The sequence below is a fragment of the Myotis myotis genome, unplaced genomic scaffold (genome assembly GCF_014108235.1).
Source record: "Myotis myotis isolate mMyoMyo1 unplaced genomic scaffold, mMyoMyo1.p scaffold_m19_p_11, whole genome shotgun sequence".
NCBI lineage: Eukaryota > Metazoa > Chordata > Mammalia > Chiroptera > Vespertilionidae > Myotis > Myotis myotis.
Window position 1 is genome coordinate 36,485,063 of NW_023416315.1, and position 26,607 is coordinate 36,511,669.

The following is a 26,607-nucleotide window of genomic DNA, read 5'->3' on the forward strand; positions in this document are numbered from 1 at the left end:
CTAATCAATTTTTGTATTTTTTCCACCCTTCTGTTGAATATATTTTCTGGGCCCCTTAAGTTTGTGTGGTATTATAAATCTATCTTACCTTGCATTATAATTTCTCACTGCTTGTTTCTGGTATGTAGAAATGCAATTGATTTTTGTATATTGATCTCAAATGCAGTACCTCTGCTAAACTCAATTATAAATTCTAACCATTTAACCTTAGAGTTTCTTGGTTGCTGTTTTTTATGTAGACAAACAGTGTGTGTGAAATAATGGCAGTGTTACTTCCTGCTTTCCCATCTTCATATATTTTATTTATCTTTCTTTTCTCCTTTGGTTGGCTAGGACCTCCAGGACAGAGCCCAGGAAATATAATGAGAGCAGCAAACTAGTTTCACTTCTGATTCTAAAGGAGATGCTTCTAAAATTTCACCATTAAGTAGACCATCAACTTCACAAAGCATTGCTTAAGGCAGTGGTTCCCAAAGTGTGCTATGATTTTATGTGGAACAATCTTTACCAGGAGTACCTGCTGCCTGACTGGGTGTATTGCAGAGTATGCAGAAGAATAACACCAATGACAACACAATCAGAGAGAGTTAATAGATATGACAGACAGACACAGGTGATCTAATGGAGACAACTAATGAAACAATATAAATTTAATGATAAAATACAAAAAATTTCCCTGAACTGTAGAAAAAAAATGAATCTAGAAATTAAAAGGTACTTTATTCCAGAAAATCTATTACACAGTGCTTAATGTCAATACACATCTTAAATTAAGCTACTAAATGTCAAGAAAATGAATTCTTTAGGAATATCACCTACGTGGTATTCCTGCCAAGAATATTTAACTTGAGGGAAACCAAGATGGCGGCATAGGTAAACACCTGAAATTGCTGCCTCCCACAATAAATTCAAAAATACAACTAAAAGACAAAACGGACATCATCCAGAACCACAGGAAGGCTGGCTGAGTGGAAATTCTACAACTAGAAGGAAAGAGAAAAGCACACTGAGACTTAGAGGAGGTGTGGAAGTATGGAGGAGCACACGGCAGGGGCTGGCGACTGAGGACTCGGCTGTCTTTTTGAATCGGGAGGGAGTCACAAGCCCCTGACTGCTCTGAACTCCAGTTCCGGGTGAGTCTCTGGGGACCCAGACTCATACAGGGAGAGACTGGACTGTCTGGCAGTGGGCAGAACACGGAACTCGAGGGCAGCTTTCTCTCGGGGTGCTTGCAGCAATTACCGGGACACTGAGATGCAGGGCCCCTTAGGGCAGGGCTGAGGATCAGCCATAGCTGTTTGCTCAGCCCTGTTGATTCCCTGAGACCCCGCCCCACACAAGCTGCAGCAGAGGCTTTTGCATATGAATGCTCTGGCCCTTTGCAATCTGAAAATTTCCTAACAAACTGCAGCTGGGCCAGACAGACCCAGAACTTCCAAGAGAAGGCCTAATGCCCCACAGAAACTTGCATTGCTTCACAGCTGGGCCTCATTTGGGCACCTCCAAACCCCAAACAAGGAAGGGGAATCTGCAGATCTCTCTGTAGCTTCTGCTGGGTAGCCTCAGGAAGAGGCTAAATTAGCACCTCCTTAGATCCAAGAGCCAGTGTACCCAGTGGTCAGAGTGGGACCATCCAATTACAACTCCTCAGATCCATAAGGGACATAGTCAGGGGGCAGACTCAGTGAGCACCAAAGCCCCACAGAAGCAAGTCTTGACTCATAAGGGCGCCTTCAGCACAGAAGTTCTCCCACCGTAGACACAGCTGACTCTCACAGCCAATTGGCCTGGAGGTCAATTCCTCCCTGTGATACCTACAACAATCAAGGCTTAACTAGAACAAGACTGTGCACAAAGCCCACGAAGGGGTGCACCAAGAGTGTCCACCTCAGGTAATTGGGGAGGCTGAGCCACTGGGCCCTATAGGACACGTACCACACAAAGCCACTCTACTAACACAGGGAAGCATAAAAAATGCTGAGACCTAGAAACAGGTCACAAATGACAGAAATGGAGGAAAGCAAACGACTGGATATAGAGTTCAAAACTACACTTTTAAGGTTTTTCAAGAACTTTCTAGAAACTGCCGATAAATGTAGTGAGACCCTCAAGAAATCTAGTGAGACCTTCGAGGTTATGATAAAGGACCAACTAGAAATTAAGCATACATTGACTGAAATAAAGGATATTATGCAGAGTTCCAACAGCAGACTAGAGGATCACAAGAATCAAGTCAAAGATTTGAAATACGAAGAAGCAAAAAACACCCAACCAGAAAAGCAAAATGAAAAAAGAATCCAAAAATACGAAGATAGTGTAAGGAGCCTCTGGGACAGCTTCAAGCGTACCAACATCCGAATTATAGGGGTGCCAGAAGATGAGAGAGAGCAAGATATTGAAAACCTATTTGAAGAAATAATGACAGAAAACTTCCCCTACCTGGTGAAACAAATAGACTTACAAGTCCAGGAAGCATAGAGAACCCCAAACAAAAGGAATCCAAAGAGGACCACACCAAGACACATCATAATTAAAATGCCAAGAGCAAACGACAAAGAGAGAATCTTAAAAGCAGCAAGAGAAAGAAACTCAGTTACCTACAAGGGAATACCCATACGACTGTCAGCTGATTTCTCAACAGAAACTTTGCAGGCCAGAAGGGAGTGGCAAGAAATATTCAAAGTGATGAATGCCAAGAACTTACAACCAAGATTACTTTATCCAGCAAAGCTATCATTCAGAATTGAAGGTCAGATAAAGAGCTTCACAGATAAGGAAAAGCTAAAGGAGTTCATCACCACCAAACCAGTATTATATGAAATGCTGAAAGGTATCCTTTAAGAAGAGGAAGAAGAAGAAAAAGGTAAAGATACAAATTATGAACAACAAATAGACATCTATCAGCAAGTGAATCTAAAAATCAAGTGAATAAATAATCTGATGAACAGAATGAACTGGTGATTATAATAGAATCAGGGACATAGAAAGGGAGTGGACTGACTATTCTTGGGGGGGAAAGGGGTGTGGGGGATGCGGGAAGAGACTGGACAAAAATCGTGCACCTATGGATGAGGACAGTGGGGGGCCGGGGGTGAGGGCGGAGGGTGGGGTGGGAACCAGGTGGAGGGGAGCTATGGGGGGGGAAAAGAGGAACAACTGTAATAATCTGAACAATAAGGATTTAATTTTAAAAAAGAATATTTAACTTGAATCTAGCAATGAGAAAACAATCAGGTAAATACAAATTAAAGGACATTTTGGAAAACAACTGGCCTGGACTACTAGAATATCAGTGCCATGGAAGAAAGAAAAAACCTGGGGAACTGAGTGGCATTAAAGTTGGCTAAGGAGACACGACTGTGTGTGATCCAGGACTGGATCCTGGATGGAGAAAAAAATAGATGTAAATGACATTATTGGGACCAGTGGGGAAATTTCAATATGGACTGTATCCTATATAATAAAACCCTAATATGCAAACCGACCATATGGCAGAATGACCGGTTGCTATAATGCGCACTGACCACCAGGGGACAGATGCTCAATGCAGGAGCTGCTCCCTAGTGGGCAGTGTGCTCCCACAGGGGGAATGCTGCTCAGCCAGAAGCCGGGCTCATGGCTGGGTGTCAGGAGACTATTCTGTCTCCACTGTAGGCAGGCGGTAAGGAGCAAGGGAGCCCAGACTGCGAGAGGGGGCAGGCCGGGCTGTGGGACCACCCCCCCCCCCACACACACACACACAGTGCATGAAATTTTGTGCACCAGGTCTCTAGCATTATATAAAGTGTTATATGTAAAAAAATAAAAAAATAAAAAGTGGTGGCCTTCAAACGAACTGCAAGTTCACTCATTCACAGGAGAATGTTTAGAGATGATGCTTCTAGGAGCATCAGCAGCCAGAAGACAAGGCTTTTTAGGATCATTCTCTGCCATCCGAGAGACAAGGGTCCTGGCCAATGGAAGTCAATAATTTACTTATTTTTACTGTTACTATTACCTTCTATGTATGGCAAAGGATTTTGCCATCATTTTTACAGTGATAAATTAATTTGTATAATGATATAAAGTTTTCTTTAAAATTAAACTTAGTAATATCAATTTGAATACAATATTAAATTTCTATTGTACAGGTGGTACTAACAATAGAGCAGATGGGGCAAAAACCTCCACATTGTGTGTTAATGACTAGGGTGGTCTGGTCAGATATGTGCTATTACGAGGGATAACATAAGTGAAGATGGAAGGTAATGGGTGGTGAGACAGGTGTCTGTCAAGCCAGCAAATCCATTTTTTTTTTGTAACAGTGAAGTCCAGTGACATCTTGCCTTACTCTGTCGTCACCATTGACTAGAGACTTTCCTAACATGCTGGTAACTTGTGCCACTGTCACACCAAGAAGCAGGGACAGTCTTTGAAAAGGCACGGTCTCTTTTACATTGCCCTCATGCTCCACCAGGAAACATTTGAATTTTTATGGCTCTCCTGCAGGACCAGATTTTCCTCCCACTGTCAGGATTTGCTTCCTGCAGAGTAAAGCAAGCAGCTTTTATTTTCCTCTGGCGAAAAGAAATTGGTAGAAATAATATGCTGCTTTTCAGCCAGCTAAACCTGACCTGACTCTCTTTATTGGTAGGAAAATGCAGGATTCGGGGAGAGGACATTTTCATTGCAGTAAATAAGCCCTCTCAACCGGTGAACACTATTATACTAATACCAAAGGAAACAAAGGCCAGGAGATGGGGAGCATTAAGTAGAAAGGCCAACAGAAAATTAGCAGACAAAAATACAGCATGGGGACAAAGCAGGCTCTGCAACATTGAAAAAAAAGAGAGAGAGAGAAAAGTCCTTTATTAAGAGAAAATTGCATGCAATTTTTTGGCCTCAATTAGCCTTTTCCACAAAGAGCACTTTTCCACAAAGAGGCCATTAAATAGCAAATGAAATTGCATTGGTTTTCAGTTGCCATGGCATTGGTTTTTCCACTAATGGACTTCTCTGGTCCTGAGTTTAATGTTAGCCTGACTTATTTTTCTTGTCTGTAGGCTGTCTCAACTCTCTCTGTCGGGCCACGAAGTGATGTATGGGACTTTTCAAAGTGCCTACCACATAATCCAAGTGAGAGAAACTCCATCCTTCAGCTCTCCCCCTGGAGACCGAGAAGGTAAAACTGACCAACAGCAGCATTTCATTAACCATGAAATAACAGTTTCCGTTTATTAGATGGCATTCATTCCCATCCATGTACTCAGGGCTCCTGGAGCCATTCCAAGATCAGTGAGGGACTGTTTATTGAGTACTCCCAATATACTGAGGTCTATCCAAGGAGCTGAAGACATAAAATGCAAAAGAAAGGATGCAAGATGCTCACAGTTATCTAGAGTGTTCAGACCAGCAGACTCAGCTCCAAGCAATTACCTTCCCCTTTTCTCTATTTATCTATTCATAAAATGGGTAAAAATTTCCCCGATTATCTTATTCCACATTTAAAAAACAATATTTGCCAGGTACCACTCTAAAAACACACATATATTATCCTAGGAATAAGGATCTGAAATAACATTTCCTCTTTAATGTTGCTTTGCTCCAGCTAACCATTAGCTAAGGTATCAAGTTTGTGATAATTTGGATACTATTTTCCAATATGCATAATCATATATAAATTTTCAAAAAATAAGTTTATTTAGTTCATATTCTCCTATAAACTTCTTTTTAAAAAATCTATCTATGTCTGTGAGCATTCCTGGACAACATCATTATTAATGTCTGTATGGTGTGGAGGTAATACAGCTCAAAATTCTTCTATTAGATTAGCAGTTCTCAACCTGTGGGTCGCTACCCCTTTGGGGGTCGAACGACCTTTTCACAGGGGTCGCCAAGACCACCAGAAAACACTTATATAATTACATATTGTTTTTGTGATTAATCACTATGCTTTAATTATGTTCAATTTGTAACAATGAAATTGGGGGTCACCACAGCATAAGGAACTGTATTAAAGGGTCGCGACATTAGGAAGGTTGAGAACCACTGTATTAGATACTCAAATATATTTTAGTTTTTTTAAATGACTTCAAGGGCAAAAGAAATCAGAAAATTTTTTGAGACAAAATATATTTTAAAATAATAAATGCCAATATACCCATTTTTAAATTGTGGTATATTTAAATGTATACTTTAACCAATCAAACCTTCTAATGCAAAAATATAAAATACACTATAACTACACTATTTTGAAGACTTTTATAGAATTAGGAAAATGTCTCCACTTCTAGTGTATTATATAGATCCTGTGACCTAGCACAATTCTGTTACGTGATAAATGTCTTGCTTTCTCATCAGTTACCTCTTTGACTCAATGTATAACCTGGTTTGATAATAATCCACAGCCTGAATTTGAGGCTCTACACAATTGAAAGCTCTGAGACAAAGGGTCTCAAATTAGTATCTCATCCCTGAAGTGAACTTTGAGTGAAAGAAAGTTTTAAGCTTTTGATATTGCCACCCCCTCCCCCTGACCTGTGCATTTACACTCCATTAAGAGTATATGAAAGCACTCCCTTATAAGTTAGTCATCATACAAGTTATCATCTTTTGTATCTTTGTTAACATAATAAACAACAATAAAAGTATCTAATTGTTATTTTAATTGACATTTTACATTTTACTGATTACCAATGTAGGTGATCATTGTTATCATTATTTGTCATTCCCCTCCCTGAAATATGTTTTTCTGTTCTTGGTCCTTTTGCTCTTTCTTTCTTTTAAAAATTTCTCTTAGTTGTTAACCTCCTTCAAGTTTTAATAATTTTCTTTATATATTGCCCTGGCTGGTATTGTTAGTGATTAGAGCACCAGCCCACACACTGAAGGGTCTTGGGTTCAATTCCCAGTTAAGGGCAGGTAACTGGGTCGCAGGTTCAATCCCCAGCCCCAGTCGGGGGGTGTGCAGGAGGCAACCAATCCATGTGTCTCTCTTACATCAATTTTTCTCTGTCTCTCTGTTTCTCTCTCTCTCTCTCTCTCTCTCTCTCTCTCTCTCTCTCTCTCTCTCTCTCTCTCGTAGTCCCAAATATTTTTCCCCAATTTAAAATGGCCTTTTAATTTTAAGATCTGTTTGCCACACAGACATTGAATATTTTTGCTTCATCTAATTTATCTTTCTTTTCATTATGGCTTTGGCCTTTAATGCCATGGCCCTAAAGAGTAAGTGTATCGGAGAAACCAAGATGGCGGCATAGGTAAACACCTGAAATTGCTGCCTCATACAACCACTTCAAAAATACAACTAAAAGACAAAACGGACATCATCCAGAACCACAGGAAGGCTGGCTGAGTGGAAATTCTACAACTAGAAGGAAAGAGAAAAGCACACTGAGACTCACAGGAGGTGCGGAAGTAAAGTGCAGAGGTACGGAGGCGCACGCGGAAAGGCTTGGCAACTGAGGACGTGGTTGTCTTTTTCAATCGGGAGGGAGACACAAGCTCCCAACTGCTCTGAACTCCAGTTCCAGGCGAGTCTCTGGGGACTCAGACTCATACGGGGAGAAACTGGACTGTCTGGCATCAGTCAGAGCTCGAGGGCAGCTTTCTCTCAGAGGTGCTTGCAGCAATTACCACGGGTCACTGAGACCCGGGGCCTCTTAGGTCAGGGCTGAGGATCAGCCATAGCTGTTTGCTCCGCCCTGTTGATTCCCTGAGCCCCTGTCCCACCCAAGCTGTGCTCAGAAGCTTTTGCATATGAATGGCCTGGCCCTTTGCAATCTAAAATTACCTAACAAACTGCAGCTGGGTCAGAGAGACCCAGAACATCCAAAAGAAGGCCCAAGGCCCCACAGCAGCTTACATTGCTTCACAACTGGGCCTCATCAGGGCACCTCCAAATCCCAAACAAAGAAGAGGAATCTTCAGATCTCTCTGTAGCTCCTGCTGGGTGGCCTCAGGCAGTGGCTGACTTTGCACCTCCCTGGAGATCCAAGAGCCAGTGTACCAGTGGTCAGTGTCAGACCATATCAGATTACAACTCTTCACATTCATAAATGACACAATCAAGGGGCAGACTCAGTGAGCACCAAAGCCCCTCTGAAGCAAGTCCTGCTTCATAAGGGTGTCTCCTGCACAGCAGCTCTCCCACAAAATCACAGCTGGTCTGGAGGTCAATTCCTCCCAGTGACACCAATAGCAATCAAGTATAAACTACAACAAGACTGTGCTCACAGCCCATAAAGGGGTGCACCTAGAGCTCTCAGCTCAGGTGACTGGGGAGGCTAAGCCACTGGGCCCATAGAATACCTACTACACACGGCCATTCTACCAACTCAAGGAGACATAACAGGTCTACCCAATACATAGAAACAAACACAGGGAAGCAGGCAAAATGTGGAGACAAAGAAACATGTCACAAATGAAAGAAATGGGAGAAGACAAACTACTAGATATAGAGTTCAAAACCATGGTTATAAGGTTACTCAATAATCTTCTAGAAACCTCCAAAAAAATGGAAAAGGACCAGTCAGAAATTAAGCATACACTGACTGAAATAAAGAATAATATACAGGGATTCAACAGTAAAGTAGAGGATCCTGAGAATCAAATCAATGATTTGAAAAATGAGGAAGCAAAAAACACTAGAAAAGCAAAAAGAAAAAAGAATCCAAAAATATGAAGATAGTGGAAAGAGCCCCTGGGACAACTTCAAGCATACCAACATTCGCATTGTGGGGGTGCCAGAAGAAGAGAGAGAGCAGGATATTGAAAATCTATTTGAAGAAATAATGACAGAAAACTTCCCCTACCTGGTGAAACAAATAGACTTACAAGTCCAGGAAGCACAAAGAACCCCAAACAAGAGAAATCCAAAGAGGACCACACCAAGACACATCATAATTAAAATGCCAAGGGCAAAAGATAAAGAGAGAATCTTAAAAGCAGCAAGAGAAAAACAGTTACCTACAAGGGACTACTCATACAACTGTCAGCTTATTTCTCAACAGAAACTATGCATGCCAGAAAGAAGTGGCAAGAAATATTCAAAGTGATGAATAACAAGCACCTACAACCAAGATTACTCTACCCAGCAAAGCTATCATGTAGAATTGAAGGTCAGATAAAGAGCTTCACAGACAAGAAAAAGTTAAAGGATTTCATTACCACCAAAACAATATTATATGAAATGTTGAAAAGTATTCTTTAAGAAGAAGAAAAAGATAAAGACAAAAAATAGGAACAACAAAATGGCAACAAATACATACCTATCAGCAATTGAATGTAAAAATCAAAATAAATGAATAAGAAATCTAATGAACAGAAAAGAATAAGCTGGTCAATAAAATAGAATTAGAAGCATGGAAATGGAAGAGACTGACAATTCTCAGAGGGAAAGGGTGTGGGGTGGGGTTGGGAAGAGATTAAACAAAAATCTTATATGCATATATGCATTACCTATGGACACAGACAATAGGGTTGTGAAGGCCTAGGGCAGGCAGGAATAGGGTGGAGGGGGGCAATGGAGGGAGAAAGAGGGACATCTATAATAATCTCAACAATAAAGACTTTTTTAAAAATGAAAAAGAGAGGAGGAGGGGGGAGGGAGAAACATGAATGTGAGAGAGATACTTTGATTGGTTGTTTCCCACATGCACCCCAACTGGGAATCGAACCCACAGCCTGGGTATGTGCCCTAACCAGGAATTGAACTTGCCACTTTTTGGTGTGTGGGATGACACTCCCACCAACTGAACCACACACTGGCAAGGGCAATCATTCTATTCTTATGCTCACTTTTGCAGCCAAGCTTCTTGTAACAATTATTAACATATGCTATCTCTAGTTTCTAACCTCCCATTTACACCTTATATCATGCTAATCTGGCTTTAATACCCACCATTTCATTAAAACTATTTTTGTCAGTGATAACTCTGTCACTTAATTTAATGAACATCTAATTAAACCTCTAAGTAGTTATCAGTATGGCTGACCACTCTCTCCTTCTGGAACTGCCTCTTTCGTAGTCTCTGTGATGCCAAAATATTCTTGGGCTTTCTCCAGTTTTATTTATCAATCCCTTTTATATTCATTTCTTGGTTTCTCTCCATTCCATTAACATTTAAATGTAAGAATTTATCAGGGTTTGGTTCTAGGTTCTCTTTTCACTCTCTACAGTCTTTATCTAGGTGATTTCATTGATTTCTTTAGCTTCAAATATAGTCTATAGGCCAACAATTTCTACACTGACAGCCTTAGTCCAGGGCTCTTTTTTGAAATCCATATTTTTATGTCAAGTGCATTTTTTACTTTTTAGTCACTTTGATGTCAAAGAGATCTGAAACTTCTCATGTTCAAAACTAATCTAGGAGGAGTCACTCCTAGATTAGAAGTGATTTTGATAATTAGTATAAATCTACAGCAATCAAGTCAGGGGAGCATTATCCAGAAAACATTATATATATACTAGAGGCCTGGTGCACAAAAATGTGTGCACTTGAGGGGGGGGGGGGTCCCTCAGCCCAGCCTGTGCCCTCTTGCAGTCTGGGACCCCTCGGGAGATAACGACCTGCTGGCTTAGGCCTGCTCCCGGGTGGCAGAGGGCAGGCCCAATCCCTAGGTGCAGCCCCTGGTCGGGCTCAGAGCAGGGCCGATTGGGGAGTTGGGGCGCCGCCCCCTGTCATGCACAGAGCAGGGAGATTGGGAGGTTGTGATGCCACCCTCAGTCACGCTCAGGGTAGGGCCGATTGGGGGGTTGGGGCACCGTCCCCTGTCACACTCAAGGCAGGGTCAATGGGGAGGTTGCGGCGCCACCCTTGGTCACGCACAGAGCAGGGCCAATCAGGGGGTTGGGGCACTGCCCCCTGTCACTCACAGAGCAGGGCCCATCAGGGGGGTTGGGGCTCTGTACCCTGTCACACACAGAGCAGGGCTCATCAGGGGGTTGGGGCACCGCCCTCTATCACCCACAGAGCAGGGCCGATCAGGGTGTTGGGGCGCCGCCACTGTCACACTCAGGGCAGGGCCGATGGGGAGGTTATGGCTCTACCCCATCACACACAGAGCAGGGCCCGTGGGGGGGGGGAGCTCCCCCCTATCAGGCACAGAGCAAGGCTGATCAGGGGGTTGGGGCACCTTCCCCTGTCACGAACAGAGCAGGGCGGATAGGGAGGTTGTGGCCAAAGAGCCGTATGTGGCTCGCGAGCCACAGTTTGCCGACCACGGCTCTAACCAACTGAGCTACCCGGTTAGGGCCAATTGACTTTTCATAAAGATAAAAGGCTAATTCAATGGTGAAAGAATTGACTTTTCAACAAATGATGTGTCAAAACAATTGGACATCTATATTTAAAAAAACAAAAAACACCCAAAAACAAAAAGAACCTCAACCTTTACCTTATACCATATACAAAAAATAATAATAATAACTGAAAATGAATGAATCAAAGACCTAGAAGTAAAATCTGAAATTTTAAAACTTTAAGAAGAAAAAACAGGAGAAAAATATTTATTTGGATTAGTCAAAAATTTCTTAGCTAGAACACAAAAAGCACAAACCATAAGAGGTAAAATGATCAACTGAATTTATCAAAATTAAATAGTTCTATTCTTTTAAAGATACTGGTAGGAAAATGAAAAGTCAAAAAATGAGCTTAAATATTTACATACAAACTACATATCTAATGAAGGGCTAGTATCCAAAATATGTAAATAACTCTCATAAATCAATAATAAGAAAATAACCATTTTTTTAAAAAAAGGAGCTACAGATATGAATAGACATTTCACCAAAGTGAATATGTACCTGGTAAATAAATACATGAAAACATATTCAATAGCTTTAGTCATTAGTGAAGTTCAAACTAAAATCATAATGACATACTATTATATACCTATTAGGATGACTAAAATAAAATTTTTAAAAATCTGACATTACCACGTTCTGGCAAGGATGAAGAGCAACTGGAACTCATACATTGCTGGTGGGATTGAAAAATAGTAAAACTCTTTAGACAACAGTTTGGCACTTTCTTATAAATTTACCATATGATCCATCATCCCACTTCTAGGTACTTACCCAAAGAAATGCAAACATGTCCACATAAGAACCTGTGTGCAAATATTTATGTCAGCATTTTTTCAAAATTGCTTAAAACTGCCCAGCTAGTGTGGCTCAATAGTTGAACATCGACCCATGAACAAGGAGGTCATGTTTCGATTCCAGGTCAGGACACATGCCCAGGTTGTACACTCCACCCCCAGTGGGGTGGGGGGTGTGCAGGAGGCAGCTGATCAATGATTCTCTCTCACTGATGTTTCTATCTCTCTCTCCCTCTCCCTTCCTCTCTCTGAAATCAATAAAAACTTTAAAATAAAATAAAAATTGCCCCAAACTAGAAGCAATACAAATGTCCTTCTTGTGAGTAAACTGTTATATTTACACCAGAAATTCTACTCAGCAATAAAAGGTCTAATTTACTGGTCAGTGCAACCACATCGATGAATCTCAGATGCATTATGCTAACTGGGAGAAACAAAACACAAAATGCTACATATTGTCTACCTTAATTTATATGACATTCTGAAAAAGACAAAACTATAGAAACAGAAAACAGGTCAGTGGTCACTGGAGATGGGGTAAGAGTGAGGTGATTAATTACAAAGGGCATCAGAGAATTTTTTGAGATTGTGGTGATGTTTTCACTACTATATGTTTCTCAAAAATAGTGAATTTTACTGTATGGAAATTATGCTCATGGAAACTTGACTGAAAAAAAAAACTGATATAAAGATTTTCCCCATATACGTGCTTATTCCTCAAGTTTTCCCATTTTAAAGAAATGACATCGCTATCCACCCAATTTCTGAAGCTAGAATTGTACAGTTATTTTCACAACTTCCTTTTCCTTCACTGATCACCCCCCCAACTCATTTCTAATCCATCTCCAAATCACATCAATTCTGCTTGTAAAACATATTGCAAACCCATCTTCTAACCTTCCTATCCAAGTTTGCCCTTCTCAACTACTCTAATTGCAATAGCTTCCCTGATGGTCTCCGGGTGTCCATTCTTGGCCTCCTCCAACCCTATCCTATATAATAAAAGCCTAATATGCTAAGTGTCCAGTCGTCCAGTTAACTGGTAGACGATTCAATCAACCAAAGTGTAATATGCTAATGATACGCTAAGGCCACTCAACTGCTCACTATGACATGCACTGACTACCAGGGGGTAGACAGTCAACTGGTAGACCAGTCGGTATGATGTGCACTGATCACCAGGGGGCAGATGCTCCGACCAGTAGGTTAGCTTGCTGCTGGGGTCTGGCCATTCGTAATTGGGTGAAATGGGGCCAGACACGCCCTAGAGCCCTCCTGCGGTCCCTCCCCAGACCCAAATGTGCACTGGTGGGGTCTCTCGTCCTGGCCTGTGCCCTCTAGCAATCCTGGACCCCTTGGGGGATGTCGGAGAGCTGGTTTCGGCCCGATCCCACAGGCCACTCCCCTCAGGAGGGGACTGATTGGGTGCGAGCCCGTGGCAGGCACAATGGGTCCGAAATGAGCAAGAGTGGCAGGTAGGAGATACAGGTGGCATTGGACTGCGGGTTTCAGCCCAATCCCAGCAGGCCACGCCAAGGGACCCCACCTGTGCACTAATTCATGCACCAGGCCTTTACTTTCTTCATAACTACAGAATGATGAATTTAAGTGAAAATTAAACCATGTCATTTTCTTGCTTAAAACTCTTCAATGGCTCCATTTCTAATCCCCATACCTTGGCCTCCAGCAGGTCATATGTGGTCTAACAAATCCAGTGTCATCTTGTACACTGCCTTCTACCCTCTTGTCCTCCCACCCCAACCCCATAACCATGATACTCTAGTCTCACTGGCCTTCTTACATTTGTTGAATATTCCAAGTTTTTTGCTCTCCTAGAAACTTTACACTATACACTTTGTACTATTTTCCAGACCTAGACTCTTCTTCTTGGATCCATTTCCTTTTAATGGCTAGCTATTTCTCATGATAAAGGTTCAGCTTACATATAATATCTTTAGAAAAGTCTTAAACATTTTGTAATAGTTCCTGCATGACATTCTCTTTCAAAGTGCCTATTTTGCTCTTTTCCCAATTGATAATTTTATATTTATGAATTTATTTTTATAACATTTATCTCACCTACTAGAATATAAGCTCCTTAAAGGTAGAAACTATTTTTTATTTTTCATTTACTTAGCACATTACCTGATACATCATAGGAGCTAAATAAATACTTGTGTAAGTTAACAAGCCTCCAACAATTAAAAAAAAAAAAAGATTCCAATGAGATAATCACTGAATGTCCAGCACCAACATAACATTATCCATCTGTCTGTCTGTCTGTCTGTCTATGTATTTTTAGGGGCCCCTAACTTACACTTAATGTATGGATATACCTACTACATTGTCTGAGATAAGACAGGATCACCAAGTTTCAAATCCATGAATGTGCAAATAGATGACAATGTCAGCCACCCAGAAAGGCTTACCTCTCCAAACCAATTGCTTGGCACAGAGAATGGAGCTTGGAGTTGTACAAAAGTGTAAAGCTGTGTGTCCACTTAAGGAGTAGCTATTGAGCTTGGCTCCATGGTCACAAAGGATCTTAACACAATCCAAGTTGGCCATTTCACAAGCCACATGAAGAGGAGTTTTCCCATTGGGTCTACAGTTGATTGTAGCATTGTGGTCCAGTAGTACCAAAAGACATTCCACGTGACCAAACAAGACAGAGAGATGCAGGCCTGTTGCCCAAGAAGACTTTAACTTATAACTAGGCAACCAATAACCTGAAAAAGAAAGGGGAAGAAAGTTTAGCTTCTTGGCCTAGGATTTCCCCATGTTTTATGAGGATTTTTAGAGTATTTTACTTTGGTCACATTTATAAAATTGGGGCAGGGAGATGATTCAGAAGTTGTAAACTAGTAACTAATGGGTCTACAAATGCTTAGTTAAGTGTCATATTTGGATGTACAAAGGGGGACAGGTGCTCTTGAGTTATTACTATTTCTACCAGCCTCTATTATTTTGTTCTTTTACTTACTTTACCTTCCTAGCGCTCCCAGGCATTTGAGTTTGAGACCTTCATTTTTGTGATTGCATTTTATTTTATACTAGGGGCCTAGTGCACGAATTCATGCACCTTGAAAGGACCTGTGGGCTGTGAGGCTGCAGTGGGCACAGGGGCGGGTCTCAGCCCATCCTCCATGACCCTGCCTCGCCTCTCCCACTGCGGCTACCAGTCTCCTGTCTGCTGGCAGCCCTGCTCCCACTGCGTCTGCTCCCATGCGCGGATAGTGCTGGCCCCACTTGTACCTGCTGATGGTGCAGAGCAATTGGGACAGGCACCAGCAGCGGGTGCGAGCAGCAGCTACCAGCTCCAATCACCCCTCAGGAGCATGGGGAGGTGGAGAAGCCCTCAGGGGTAATCAGGGCTGGTAGCTGAGGCTCGCATCCACTGATGGCGCTGAGTGATCGGGGCCGGCGCCGGGTGCTGGCAGCGGGTGTGAGGTGTGAGTGGGCTTGGTGCCTGCAGCAGGTGCGAGCACTGGGTGGGACTGTGGCACACAGGAGCAAAGAATTTTCAGTAACCACCAGAGGCTGGCTCCGATGATGGCGACCAGCACCCCGCCTTGGTCTGGCGCCCCCACTCACCTGCTCTAACATCCTGCTGCAGCCGATGCCCACTATGTTCCGCGCTCTGCTGCCTGCTGCCAACACCTGTCAAGTTCTGTGTACGCCTCCTGGTGGTCAGTGCACATCATAGCGACCAGTTGTTTGGTTGTTCGGTTGTTCTGCTGCTCAGTCTATATGCATATTAGCCTTTTATCATATAGGATTTAGCCTTTTATTATATAGGATGGTAAATTACACAAGACTCATCTATATATAATATAAAAAGCCCTAATATGCAAATAGACCGAACGGTGGAACAACTGAACAACCAGTCGCTATGATGTGCTCTGACCACAGGAGGTACATGTGAACATTGTGGGTGTTGGCAGCAGGCTGCAGAGCGTGGAACATGGCGGGCATCGGCTGCGGCAGGATGGTCAACAGGTGAGTGGGAGTGCCAGACCAAGGTGGGGCGCAGGTCACTGTCATTGGGGCGAGCCTCTGGTGGTTACTGAAAATTCTTTGCTCCTGTGCACCATGGTGCCGCCGGGCGCTTGCACCTGCTGCCAGCGCTGGCTCCTCTCACACCTGCTGCTGGCACTGGAGCCACCGTTCGCACCTGCTGCTGGCGCCTAGCGCCAGCCCCAATCGCTTGGCACCATCAGTGGGTGTGAACAGTGGCTGCTGGCCCCTGATCGCCCCTCAGGGCTTTTCCACCTCCCCCTGCTCCTGAGGGGCGATCAGGGCCCAGCCACAGCTTGCACCCACTGATGGCGTCGGCCACGCTCGCATCCACTGCTAGCATCAGCCCCAATCACTCTATGCCATTAGCGGGTATGAGTGGGGCTGGCACTGTCAGCGCATGGGAGTGGCAGCAGCAGGAGCAGTCTGTTGGCAAACAGGAGACCCGGGCAGTGGCAGGGCAAGAAGGATGGGCCGAGACCCACCCCTGTGCCCACTGCAGCCTCATGGCCCACAGTTCCTTGCAAGGTGCATGAATTCATGCACTGGGCCCCTAGTATTTAAGAATTTTTAAGATCCCAATCATTTGAATGATGTCAAAGATTTAATTACAAGCTTAAAAGCTTTATTCCATCACAGCTCTTTTCCAAATAGTGGTGGCTATTGTTGTCAATCTAAGGTGTGAAAGTATTTGATGTTTTTACAAAATTTGTCACACTGAGATTTTATTTTCCTGTTTGTCAGTTTACACAATACCTTTTTCCAAAGAAGAATTTAAGGCAACTCACAAATTTTACACTAAAATTTTTAATAACCTAGAAAATAAGTGCAAAAAAATAAGGTAAGAACATAAAAAGAGGTCAAGGGTAAGATAGGTACACAAAATTCACACCATATCTACACACTAGAACTGCATTGCAAGTTTGCCTTTGAACTTCCTGGAAGGAAATAAACAGGAAAACCTATGCTATGCAGTTAATTATGCCCACAAACTATACACAAATTAACTGGTCAGGAGGAGCACAGTTGTTCCTAGAAGTGAGATCTTAGATAAATTTTTCCCATTAGTTGGGATGTTTTCTCTCTCTCTCTCTCTCTCTCTCTCTCTCTCTCTCTCTCTCTCTCTCTCTTTTTCTCTCTCCTTTTCCCCTCTGACCTCTGACTTCTGAACACTGGGCTAGTTCTTTTTATCTAAGGCTCCAACATTGCCATATTTGACAAGCTATAACAATAACTTCATGAACCTTCTTTCAATTTCAATACTTAGAGCCATGGCATTAAGCTCACTATGAGTGGGGACTGAAAATAGGTACAGAAAGATGAAATATAGATGGTGAGATGAGGATTCAGAGACAGCTCAACAGCAGAGAGGAGAGTCTAGGGCTGAAGCAACAAAATATATTTTTAAATTTTTTTTTTTATTGATGAGAGAGAGAGAGAGAGAGAGAGAGAGAGAGAGAGAGAAACAGGGAGAGAGAGAAGAACATTGATTTGTTCCATTTATTTATGCATACATTGGTTGATTCTTGTATGTGCCTAGACCAGGGATTGAACCTGCATATTGGGATGATGCTCTAACCTACTAGTTACCCAGCCATGGCTCAAAATACAGCTTAACATGGATAAATCTGAAGTTTGCTTTCAGGTTACAAAAATTCCACTATATACATACTAGGTAAGCAGAATATGATTTAATAGTAATTTATTTGAGGAAAGGCCTGTGGATTTGAGTTGACAGTAATCTCAAAATGAGCCAACAGGGGGATGGAGCTGCCAAAAAAGTTAATACAATCATAAGTTTCATAAATGAAAGTGCAGGGCCCAGAACAAGTGAAGTAAAGTTGTATTCTTCCCTGATTAGAATGAGGTCAGAATAAATCTAGAATATTGTGATATTTCTGAGCATCTGGGGGCACTCAGAGGATGAAGACCAGGGGATCAAGTATTAAATTCTCTCATTTCAGTGAAAAACACTACGTATGTGCTCCTTCTGGGTATTTATCCTACAAGTATAATCACTCAAGTGTGAAATGTGAAACTTTTTCTGAAGGGTATGAAGTTCCAGGAGTTATGAATCCTGGCCGCCTGGCCTATGGACAAAAACATACACTATCACATGCACTACACTACAGCATTGTTATTGATGGCTAAGGATTACAAACAACCTCAGTGTATGTAAATTATGGTACATCCATACAATCTAATACTACAGAGCCATTGCAAAGAAGGGGGCACTTCTGTGTGTACTGATATGGAAGAATCTCAAGATATAGTATTGAGAGAGAGAGAGAGGCAGGAACCTGAACAGTGTGTATAATATGCTATCATATGTGTATATATTTATAAACACCTAGAACAAGAGACTGGTTACAGTGGTGGTCTCTAAGAACTGGGGTCAGGGAACTAGGCCATTGATTTCCTTGTCCTTGAATGCCCTCTTCGAACTTTTAAATTTAGTGCCTTGTGGATGTATTCTTACTTATAAAAATAAATAAACTATTGTCCCCCTATCCAAAGGGGGGAAATAATTTAGTTTAAAGAGGCCATTTGCATAATGCTCATTAATTCTGAAGTAATGAAGGAGCCCAAACCAAAGTTTATTTTTCTGCAGCCCACCTTCTAATGCACACACACACACACAAACACACACACACACATACACACTTTAATCCCTTTTTCATCCCATCAGAATTTTGGGGCCATTTTACTTTCTCTTCTTCCCAAATCTTCCATTATTTTAATCCGCTCTTTAAAAAGAAATACAAAGTTAATTCACACTAAGGTATAATGAACTGAGGATGATTTGAAGTGTGACCCTCTTAGGATTATCTGAATTTGGGTAGAAATCTGTATTCGACAAATAGAATTAAGTTCTAAGATACTAATTTGAGATTATTGATGCTGAGAAGGGAAAGTATTTGGTGATACGGACTTTCCCTGGCAGAGACAAATAGTATCAGATAGCTGGGGAGTGCCAGTCCTGTGCCTGTAATGTGTGTGTGCGTGCGTGTGTGCATGCGCATGCATGTGTGTGTGTCTGTGTGTGTGCATGCATGCGTGCGTGTGTGTGTGTAAATAAATATGCACACATAATCTATGTGTATATATCCATTTATACATCTTTATGTAACTGTGTACATTGCATCTGTGTTCCAAACAGAGTTGTTAAACTATATGGTATGCAACCTACTTTTGATAATTAATGAATCACATTTGACATTAATACTCCATCAGTCATTTTCATACTCAAACTTCCTCAACAAGCAATTTGCAAAGGCAGTCTTTTCTAACTGTCTTGGAGAGAAGCTGGTTCCAGATCTGAGACCTGGGGTGTGTTTTGCCTGCCGATTAGCAGCAAAGATTAAACAGCCCTATGCAGCGGCTGATTGGAAATTCATGCCTGCCTCTGCAATGGGAAGAAAAATGATCCCTGAAAGGAAGCAGCAGAGAGCTGATTAAGAAAACACCATTTTGATGTAAAATCAAAGACACACAGAATGTTAGCGCTGGAGGGAAGATTATCCAGTCCAAGTCTTTCATTTTCCAGATGAGAAAACTGCCACTTTCGCAGACTGCCGGAGCCATAAGTCTCCTGCCTCAGTCCAAGCTAATGGACTCAGGATATCTGCAGTGCAGGGTTTCCATCTGTCTTTGTCTTTGTGGAAGCAGAATAGGTTCAGCGCCAAGCCTGCTTCACAAATCACGAGGAGGGAAAGAAGATCCCAGATTCATCTATAACATGTCACATCTCTGGTTTGGAAATGCCTTTGCTTGTTGATTTCTTTCTCCCTCTTAAATTCCCAATAGCACCTAGAGACTCTATCCTGCCCGTTTATTACATGCATCCATCATCCGTGGCCTCTCCGTCAGTGGCATCTTCGCCTCCTATAATAATTAACCAGTACATTGGGCTGGGACAGCCTTAGGTCCTGGAATTCAGCTGACTCCCTGCATGGAATTGTGCACCTCCCCTAGATGGGGATGTGTGTAGCTGGGTGGTGCCCCTGGTGGAAGAAATAGGAAGAGGACAGACTGGGGGAGACGATCAAGGTCTCCTGGAGTGCATCTTGGAGCTGGGTTGCAGAACTTTGGTGGTGGTGTGAGGGGAGGGTGTTCTGGATAATTCAACTCTGAGCACAGCAGAAAAGCCTGCTGCAGACAGAGGCAGCCCATAGCCAAGAGGCCACCCAAATACAATCACCACCTTAAAATAGGCTGAGGCCACAGGTCTCTGTTTACAACCGTGTCCTTTCCACCACACCTGCCCGCACGGAGGATCAAACCTGGGCAAAGCCATCTTCAAAAACGCACAGTCATGCAGCGCCTATGAACGTACTGGTGTCCATGTTGCTATGTCAAGAGATCTGAATTTGTCCTCCAAAATACAATCACCCACAGGCACAGCCTGAGAGAAATATGGTGAACCAGGCAGATTCATTTTTCACTCCCTCCCTTGTTTCCACAGCAGGATGGTCCCAGGACTTGAGAACCTAGAATGTGATTTATTTTTAGTGTTTGTCTTGGAAAGGGCCCCTCTGCTCACCTCTGCAGGTGCCAGGCTGCCGTTTGATTATGTGCTCAGACGGCAGGAAGGACAGGGTGGAACAGAACCTGGGAACAAAGCTGCTGGGGGCAGTGAAGAAGCTTCTGCCTCCCCCAAATGTCAACCACACATGCGCGCGGGCCCCAGGTCTGCCATCAGTGGCTGCTCCTGGCAGAAGACCTCTGCTTTTGTAAGGAGCTTAACTGAGGATACTAGGGCACAGTTTCCTTCTCCTCTGCAAAAACCCCACAGGGAACTTCAAATCCAGGCCACGGCCATGTGAATTTAAAGTGTCTAGTTCCTTTTACCTTTCCCCAGACCATGACATGTTATCCGTGTCTGAAATTCCCCTTCTTAATCTCAGAGATTATCAGCAAGCACAGGATTTAGAGAGGGTCTTGACAGAGCCTCCACTTTACAAATAGGATAATATATTTTTTTTCCCTTCTCTTTTTATTATTCCTCATCTGAGGATTTTCTTTTTTTCTTCCTTTTTAGATAGAGTGGAAGGGAGGGAAGGAAGGGGAGAGAGAGAAGCATCAATGTGAGAGAGACACAGGGATTGGTTGCCTCCCACAAGCATCTCGACTGGGGCTGGGGATCTAACCTGCAACCCAGGTACATGTCCTTAACCGGGAATCGAACCCGAGACCCTTCAGTACGCAGGCCAACACTCGAACCACTGAGCAAAACAGGCCAGGGCTAGGATAATATCTTGTACGGATTAAGTAGCATAAAGTCCGCATGTTTGAGTAACTAACAAACAGAGGCCAACTCACATTCTGGTTTCCCCAAATTTTAACTAGCCTTCGCTTATCTGAAGGCAACATTCAGTTCACTTCAAAACCAACGTCACTTTAGGTGACAGTTCTGAAGGAATGTTAGAAGTTTGACCCCAACAAAAATGTGCAGACTAATCCCGTGTGTGTTTAGTTTAAATCAGAAACCAAAGAGAGGTGAGGGCGTAGCTGAGTAGGCCCCGGGCTCAGGAAACCTGGCAAGGAGCAGAGGGGTTGAGCCATCCTCGGGGAGAAGACTTGATCCTGCTGCAGGGTTGGGGGATGCACACACCTCGGCTAAACCTTCGGCTAAGCCTGAGCCCTGCAACAGTTACCAGCTCTGATGTTATCTGAGTCCAAAGAGCCCACACCGGAGAAGCCACCGCTGTTACAGCCAAAGATTACATGCCTTGCTCGTGGCTGGATTAGCAGACATTTGCTCCAACTGTGTCCATGTATTTACACAGTCCTGAAGGATTAGAGACCGCAGCACAAGTCTTGGCTATTTGTTAATAGCTAATATTTTCGGGATAAATTTCAGAGTTTTCCCAGGAGAGAGAGAAGGGAAAAAAGTAAGCTTGACATGTAAAATTGAAAAGAGAAGAATTTGAACACCAAGGAATGGAAAAGAACCCCACAAGGGTCATAGGAGAGCTGGAGAGGGAATTTCTGGCAAACAGGAAAATTAGGTGGAAAAGAGATTATTCATGAAGAGAGTGAAAATAAGAGTGTTGAAGATATTTGGAGGGCAGGTGCTGCTTAGTAAAGTAGACAGAGTACCCGCCAGAAAATTTTCCGGTGAAATCATTCATTGGTTATTTTAATTAAAAATATCACTACCAACCAAAGAACCTGTGGCTAAGGCCATAAACAGAGGACTTGACTGCATTATACTGATTAATAAAAGGACTCTGGTTAACCTTGCTAACCAGGGAATTTCATCCAAACAGATACGGATGATATTCTGTCTGGATCGTATATAAGCCAGGACTCAAACATCTGAGGGAGAACTGAGATGTGGAGTTGGGAAAACCTTTGGGAACAGTGCTATGGATGTTCATGTTTCCACTATTCTGAGAAGCAATCTGAACAGCTTTGAGTTTTCTTAGAGAACCAGCTTTTACACTGTATACTGTGTTCTTGGCATATAATAAACTTTATATCATTGACATGCCTGGGCTATTCAGCTATTTATTGCATTTAGAAGTTAAAAAAAGTTGTTCGCGTGTTTAACTTTTCTTCCCATTTTAAAGCGATCGTCTGGGAGATGTCATTTTGCTTACTGGTGTTTGCTTTCAAGACCCATATCTCTGCCCTTCTCGAGGACTTATCTCAAATGCCAACCAAAATGTTTTTCAATGTTTGCTTTACAAAGTGTGAGAGAAGTTTTTTAAATTAATAAAACATGACTTCATCTGAAGATTGAATTATGAGGTTTAAAAATAACTTGACCCAATAAAATGAGATCTAACTTTAAGAATCATGAGTAGGTGCTGGGGTTAGGCATGTCCCACAGTGTGAGCCTGAGCTCTGGACGCTGGCTTCTAAGTCTGTTCTCTATCACAGGGGAAATAGAAGCTCCTCAATGAGATGGGGAAGCAGAAGTGAATTTTCTATATTTGCTCAGGAAGTCAACTTTTGATTGCTGGTGTACCAATTAGATTGCAGATTTGGGGGAGCAATGTTCACATCCCAAGTTGATTTCTTTGCCAATAGAATTCTGAGCTGCTTTTCCAAAAATTATAACCTCATCTTCATTCTGGCTTTAGACATACTATCTTTAGGGGAGAAACGTGGTCACGCTTAGAAATCCTGTGAAAAGTGCTATGATATGTCCTAAAAAAAATAAACATGGTTTGGGATTAATTGTGCCACTGTTGATTTTCCACAGGACAATCGAATGGTGAAGATAGATTACATTATTCATGACACAAGCAAATTTAGAGGTAGCATGATATCTGTTATAGGTTTTACACATTGTCTTGCTTACTAAGACAGAAATAACAAGCCTGAAGGAAGATTCTCACACTTTAAAAGTAAACAAGTCATGTTCAGCTTCTTCACCTGGATGCTGGTTACATAGGATTGTTTATTTTGTGAAAATTGGTTGCACTCTTCTGATTTGTATACTTTCAGCATAGAGCTTTCCAAAGTGCTTTAAAAAAGTCAAAAACAATTCCACGTCCAGAAGTCTCCTGTGATTTAATAAAGCCTCACAAACTTGAATCTAGCACAGAAAAAGGTCTCATTAGAATTATTCAGAAAGGAACTAGCTAACTAACTAACTGACCCGTGTAGCCTGCTCAGCTGTTCCCTAGGAATGCCTCTGTGGCTTTAAGAAATTGATACAGCCACTTAGGTCTATTTTGCTTGGCTAGCAACTGGGATTCTATTTATCACTTCACCATGACTAAAATATTAAAAGATTTGATAATTAGGCTGGAAGAGGTGTGAAAAAGTTTGAGGAAACTATGAAAAAAAGGAGGCTTTAACTCAGGTTTCAGATTGCATATTCTTATACCCACATTCATATCCAACAGAGAGTGAGTATATTGCTTTCTATACGCACACAGACACATACAATTTCCTGCATCAACCCTGAAGATATGACCATAAATCCTATTATTTCTGTGCATACATCCATCTGGCATGCATAAGAACAGAACTGTTCCTTTCCTTTCCCAGAGGGTGTAATTTGCTATCTCCCTAATTGAAAGCCACATCACATAGTCCTAACACTATGAAAATACCCATTAGCATGAATGAAAATGTTTGCTCTGTGAGGACCACAGGAGTCGGCTCACACTGACAGAAAGAATTTAAAATTCTTCTCATTTAGGGGGGATGACACCTTTGAAAGCAAGAGAAACAGCACCTTTCTTCCCTGGAGCCTGCCCCTAAAACTTCCTTTCTCAACCTCAGAACCTCCGCATGCTCAGGAGATGAGAAAAGGCAGTCTTCACAACTCAGGGCCAGACAAATTGCCCACTGACTTAGACCCAAGTTATTTTACATTGGGCCCTATTGTAATTTAAAAACAAACAAACAAACTCTTAAACATGTATTGAGCATTCAGATCGTCTTTTCACGGAACAAATCCATGTGAGGAAAGTAACCTCATTTTATAGTATCCTCTCTTTCTGTTTAACAGAACCCCCCCATCAACGACTTTTTTAAAAACAGACCTCATTTTTATCTTACAATCAAATAGCAATGTTAATTGATTATAAAGCCTTCAAGTATAAATTATAAACTGGCCTCAGCTATTCTACCCTTCAGAACTCATAATCAGAGTATAGTAAATTAATGTAGAACTATACACCCTTAGCATTAGTTGCTGAAAATTGGTGGTGCTAATGATTTATATATGCATGGAACGTATTTTAAACATGAACAAAGAATGGGTGTCTCTCTCTAAATGCCACATACAAGACCTTATCTATTTTATTAAACAGAAGTGATGTTGAACATGGTGTTTGTTTGCAGTCCGCTCACCAGATGGCCTCGCTACTCAAGTTCCCCCATAACTAGCTGATTTGGGAAATCAGAAGCTGTACTCTTCTAATTTATTTCTGATTCATTAACCATGAGTTCCAGAAAGTCCCTTGATTAAAAAACAATCAGTTCTGATTTTTTGTTGTCCTTAGTTCTTCAGAACAGATAATCTGTATTAAGTATATCTACAATTTTGATCTATTATTCAAGGAAAAAAGTTAACTTTTTTTTTCTGGTTCAGCTTTCCTGACTAAACTGAAAACTCATTAAAATGATGAGAACTATCAAGATGCATCAAGGCACAACCTTATGCATTCATTAACTCTCCAAATGGGAGCAAAATCCTCTTATTGGTAGAGAGGGACATAGAGATGACATATCTTTAAGTGCCTGTGTTAAAAGAGACTTATCTGCCTGTCCCCAAGCCACTCATACCAACTGAGCAGTCTCTTTAGCCATAATCTAGAGATGTTTTCTTTATTCTATGTCATTATAGGCAAAATAAAAGTTAGAAATAGAAGGAAAATGCTTTACTCAATATGATTGCCTAGGATTTCAAATTCCAAATATAAGGATAGAGAAAGAAAAAAGAGAGACCACAATTTTTTTAAAGAAATATATATATATATACATATATATATATATATATATGTATATATATATATATATATATATATTCATGCCGCAATCTAGTTTAAAGAGAAAGAAAAGATTAAATTAGGAATATTTTCAAAATATATACTTAAAGAAACAATAGTCATTGATTGAGAGTGGGCGACTGACGCTGTGCATTTAAAAACTCCATCTTCTATCGATTTCACCAATTACACCTAAAACTTTTACCAATTACCAATTACACCTATAATTTTTACCTTGTTTATAAGATGCCAAAACCATATTCTGATCTTCAACTTCAAAAACTGTGTCCACATCTATTTGCCTTTGGATTAAAATGGCCTTCAATTTTCCGAAGTCATTTGACTTTAGAGCCTCCAGGAAATTTCTCTTAACTAGCTTGGCAGCTGCGGGTGTACTGACAGGGAGAGCAGTGCTGTCCATCCTTCCTCTTCCTCGGGAAGCTTGGTTGTGATTTATCAGGAGAGCGGCACCAAGCAAACAGGCACATGCTGGAGAGACCACAAAGTGTCGGCTAATTTTATCCCAAAGTTATGCTGATCCGTTCTATTTATATAGGGATCATTTCAAACTTCAAAATATCCTTCTTGGCTGTCACTGCATTTTCAAGTCTTTAAAACTGGTTCTATACTGACTGATTCTTGAATCATACACCGTGCCAATATGAAGGAAAACCTTCATGATACATTTCAGAGGATGAGATGTCACTCTGATCAAAGTAATCCTGTGAGACTTAAAAGCTCTTACTGCTTCTCTTTCCCTCAGTAAAAACATCTGGTGCCCAACTGGAGATCCAGTGTCTTGCTCTGTCTAACCAATAGTCCCCAAAAATAAATTTGTCCCAGTTGCTGATATGTGTGCTTCTGAAAAGCTATAATATTTTTGTAATATAAGCCTGCAAAATCAAGCATGGTCACACACATTCGAAAACAAGCAGAGGGGTTTCAAGTGGCCTAGACTTGAAAACGTTCAATGTCATAAAAGAAAGTGGGGTGGAATGCTGGTGGCGAGGACTGTTTCAGATAAAGAGAGACTAAAGAGACAAAACAGCTACAT

At 41.8% G+C, this 26,607-nt stretch overlaps 1 protein-coding gene across 1 annotated transcript in view; it reads right to left on the reverse strand.

Moving 5' to 3' along the window:
* The window catches only part of ASB4 (ankyrin repeat and SOCS box containing 4), a 58,192-nt gene extending 32,218 nt beyond the window's left edge, over positions 1 to 25,974 (reverse strand). Inside the window, exons 1-2 of the mRNA XM_036328113.1 lie at positions 25,788 to 25,974; positions 14,511 to 14,810 (exon numbers count right to left, since the gene is read on the reverse strand). Of these exons, the coding sequence (XP_036184006.1) occupies positions 14,511 to 14,810; positions 25,788 to 25,974 (487 nt within the window). The remainder of the gene's footprint in view (positions 1 to 14,510; positions 14,811 to 25,787) is intronic.
* Positions 25,975 to 26,607: the final 633 nt, after the last annotated feature.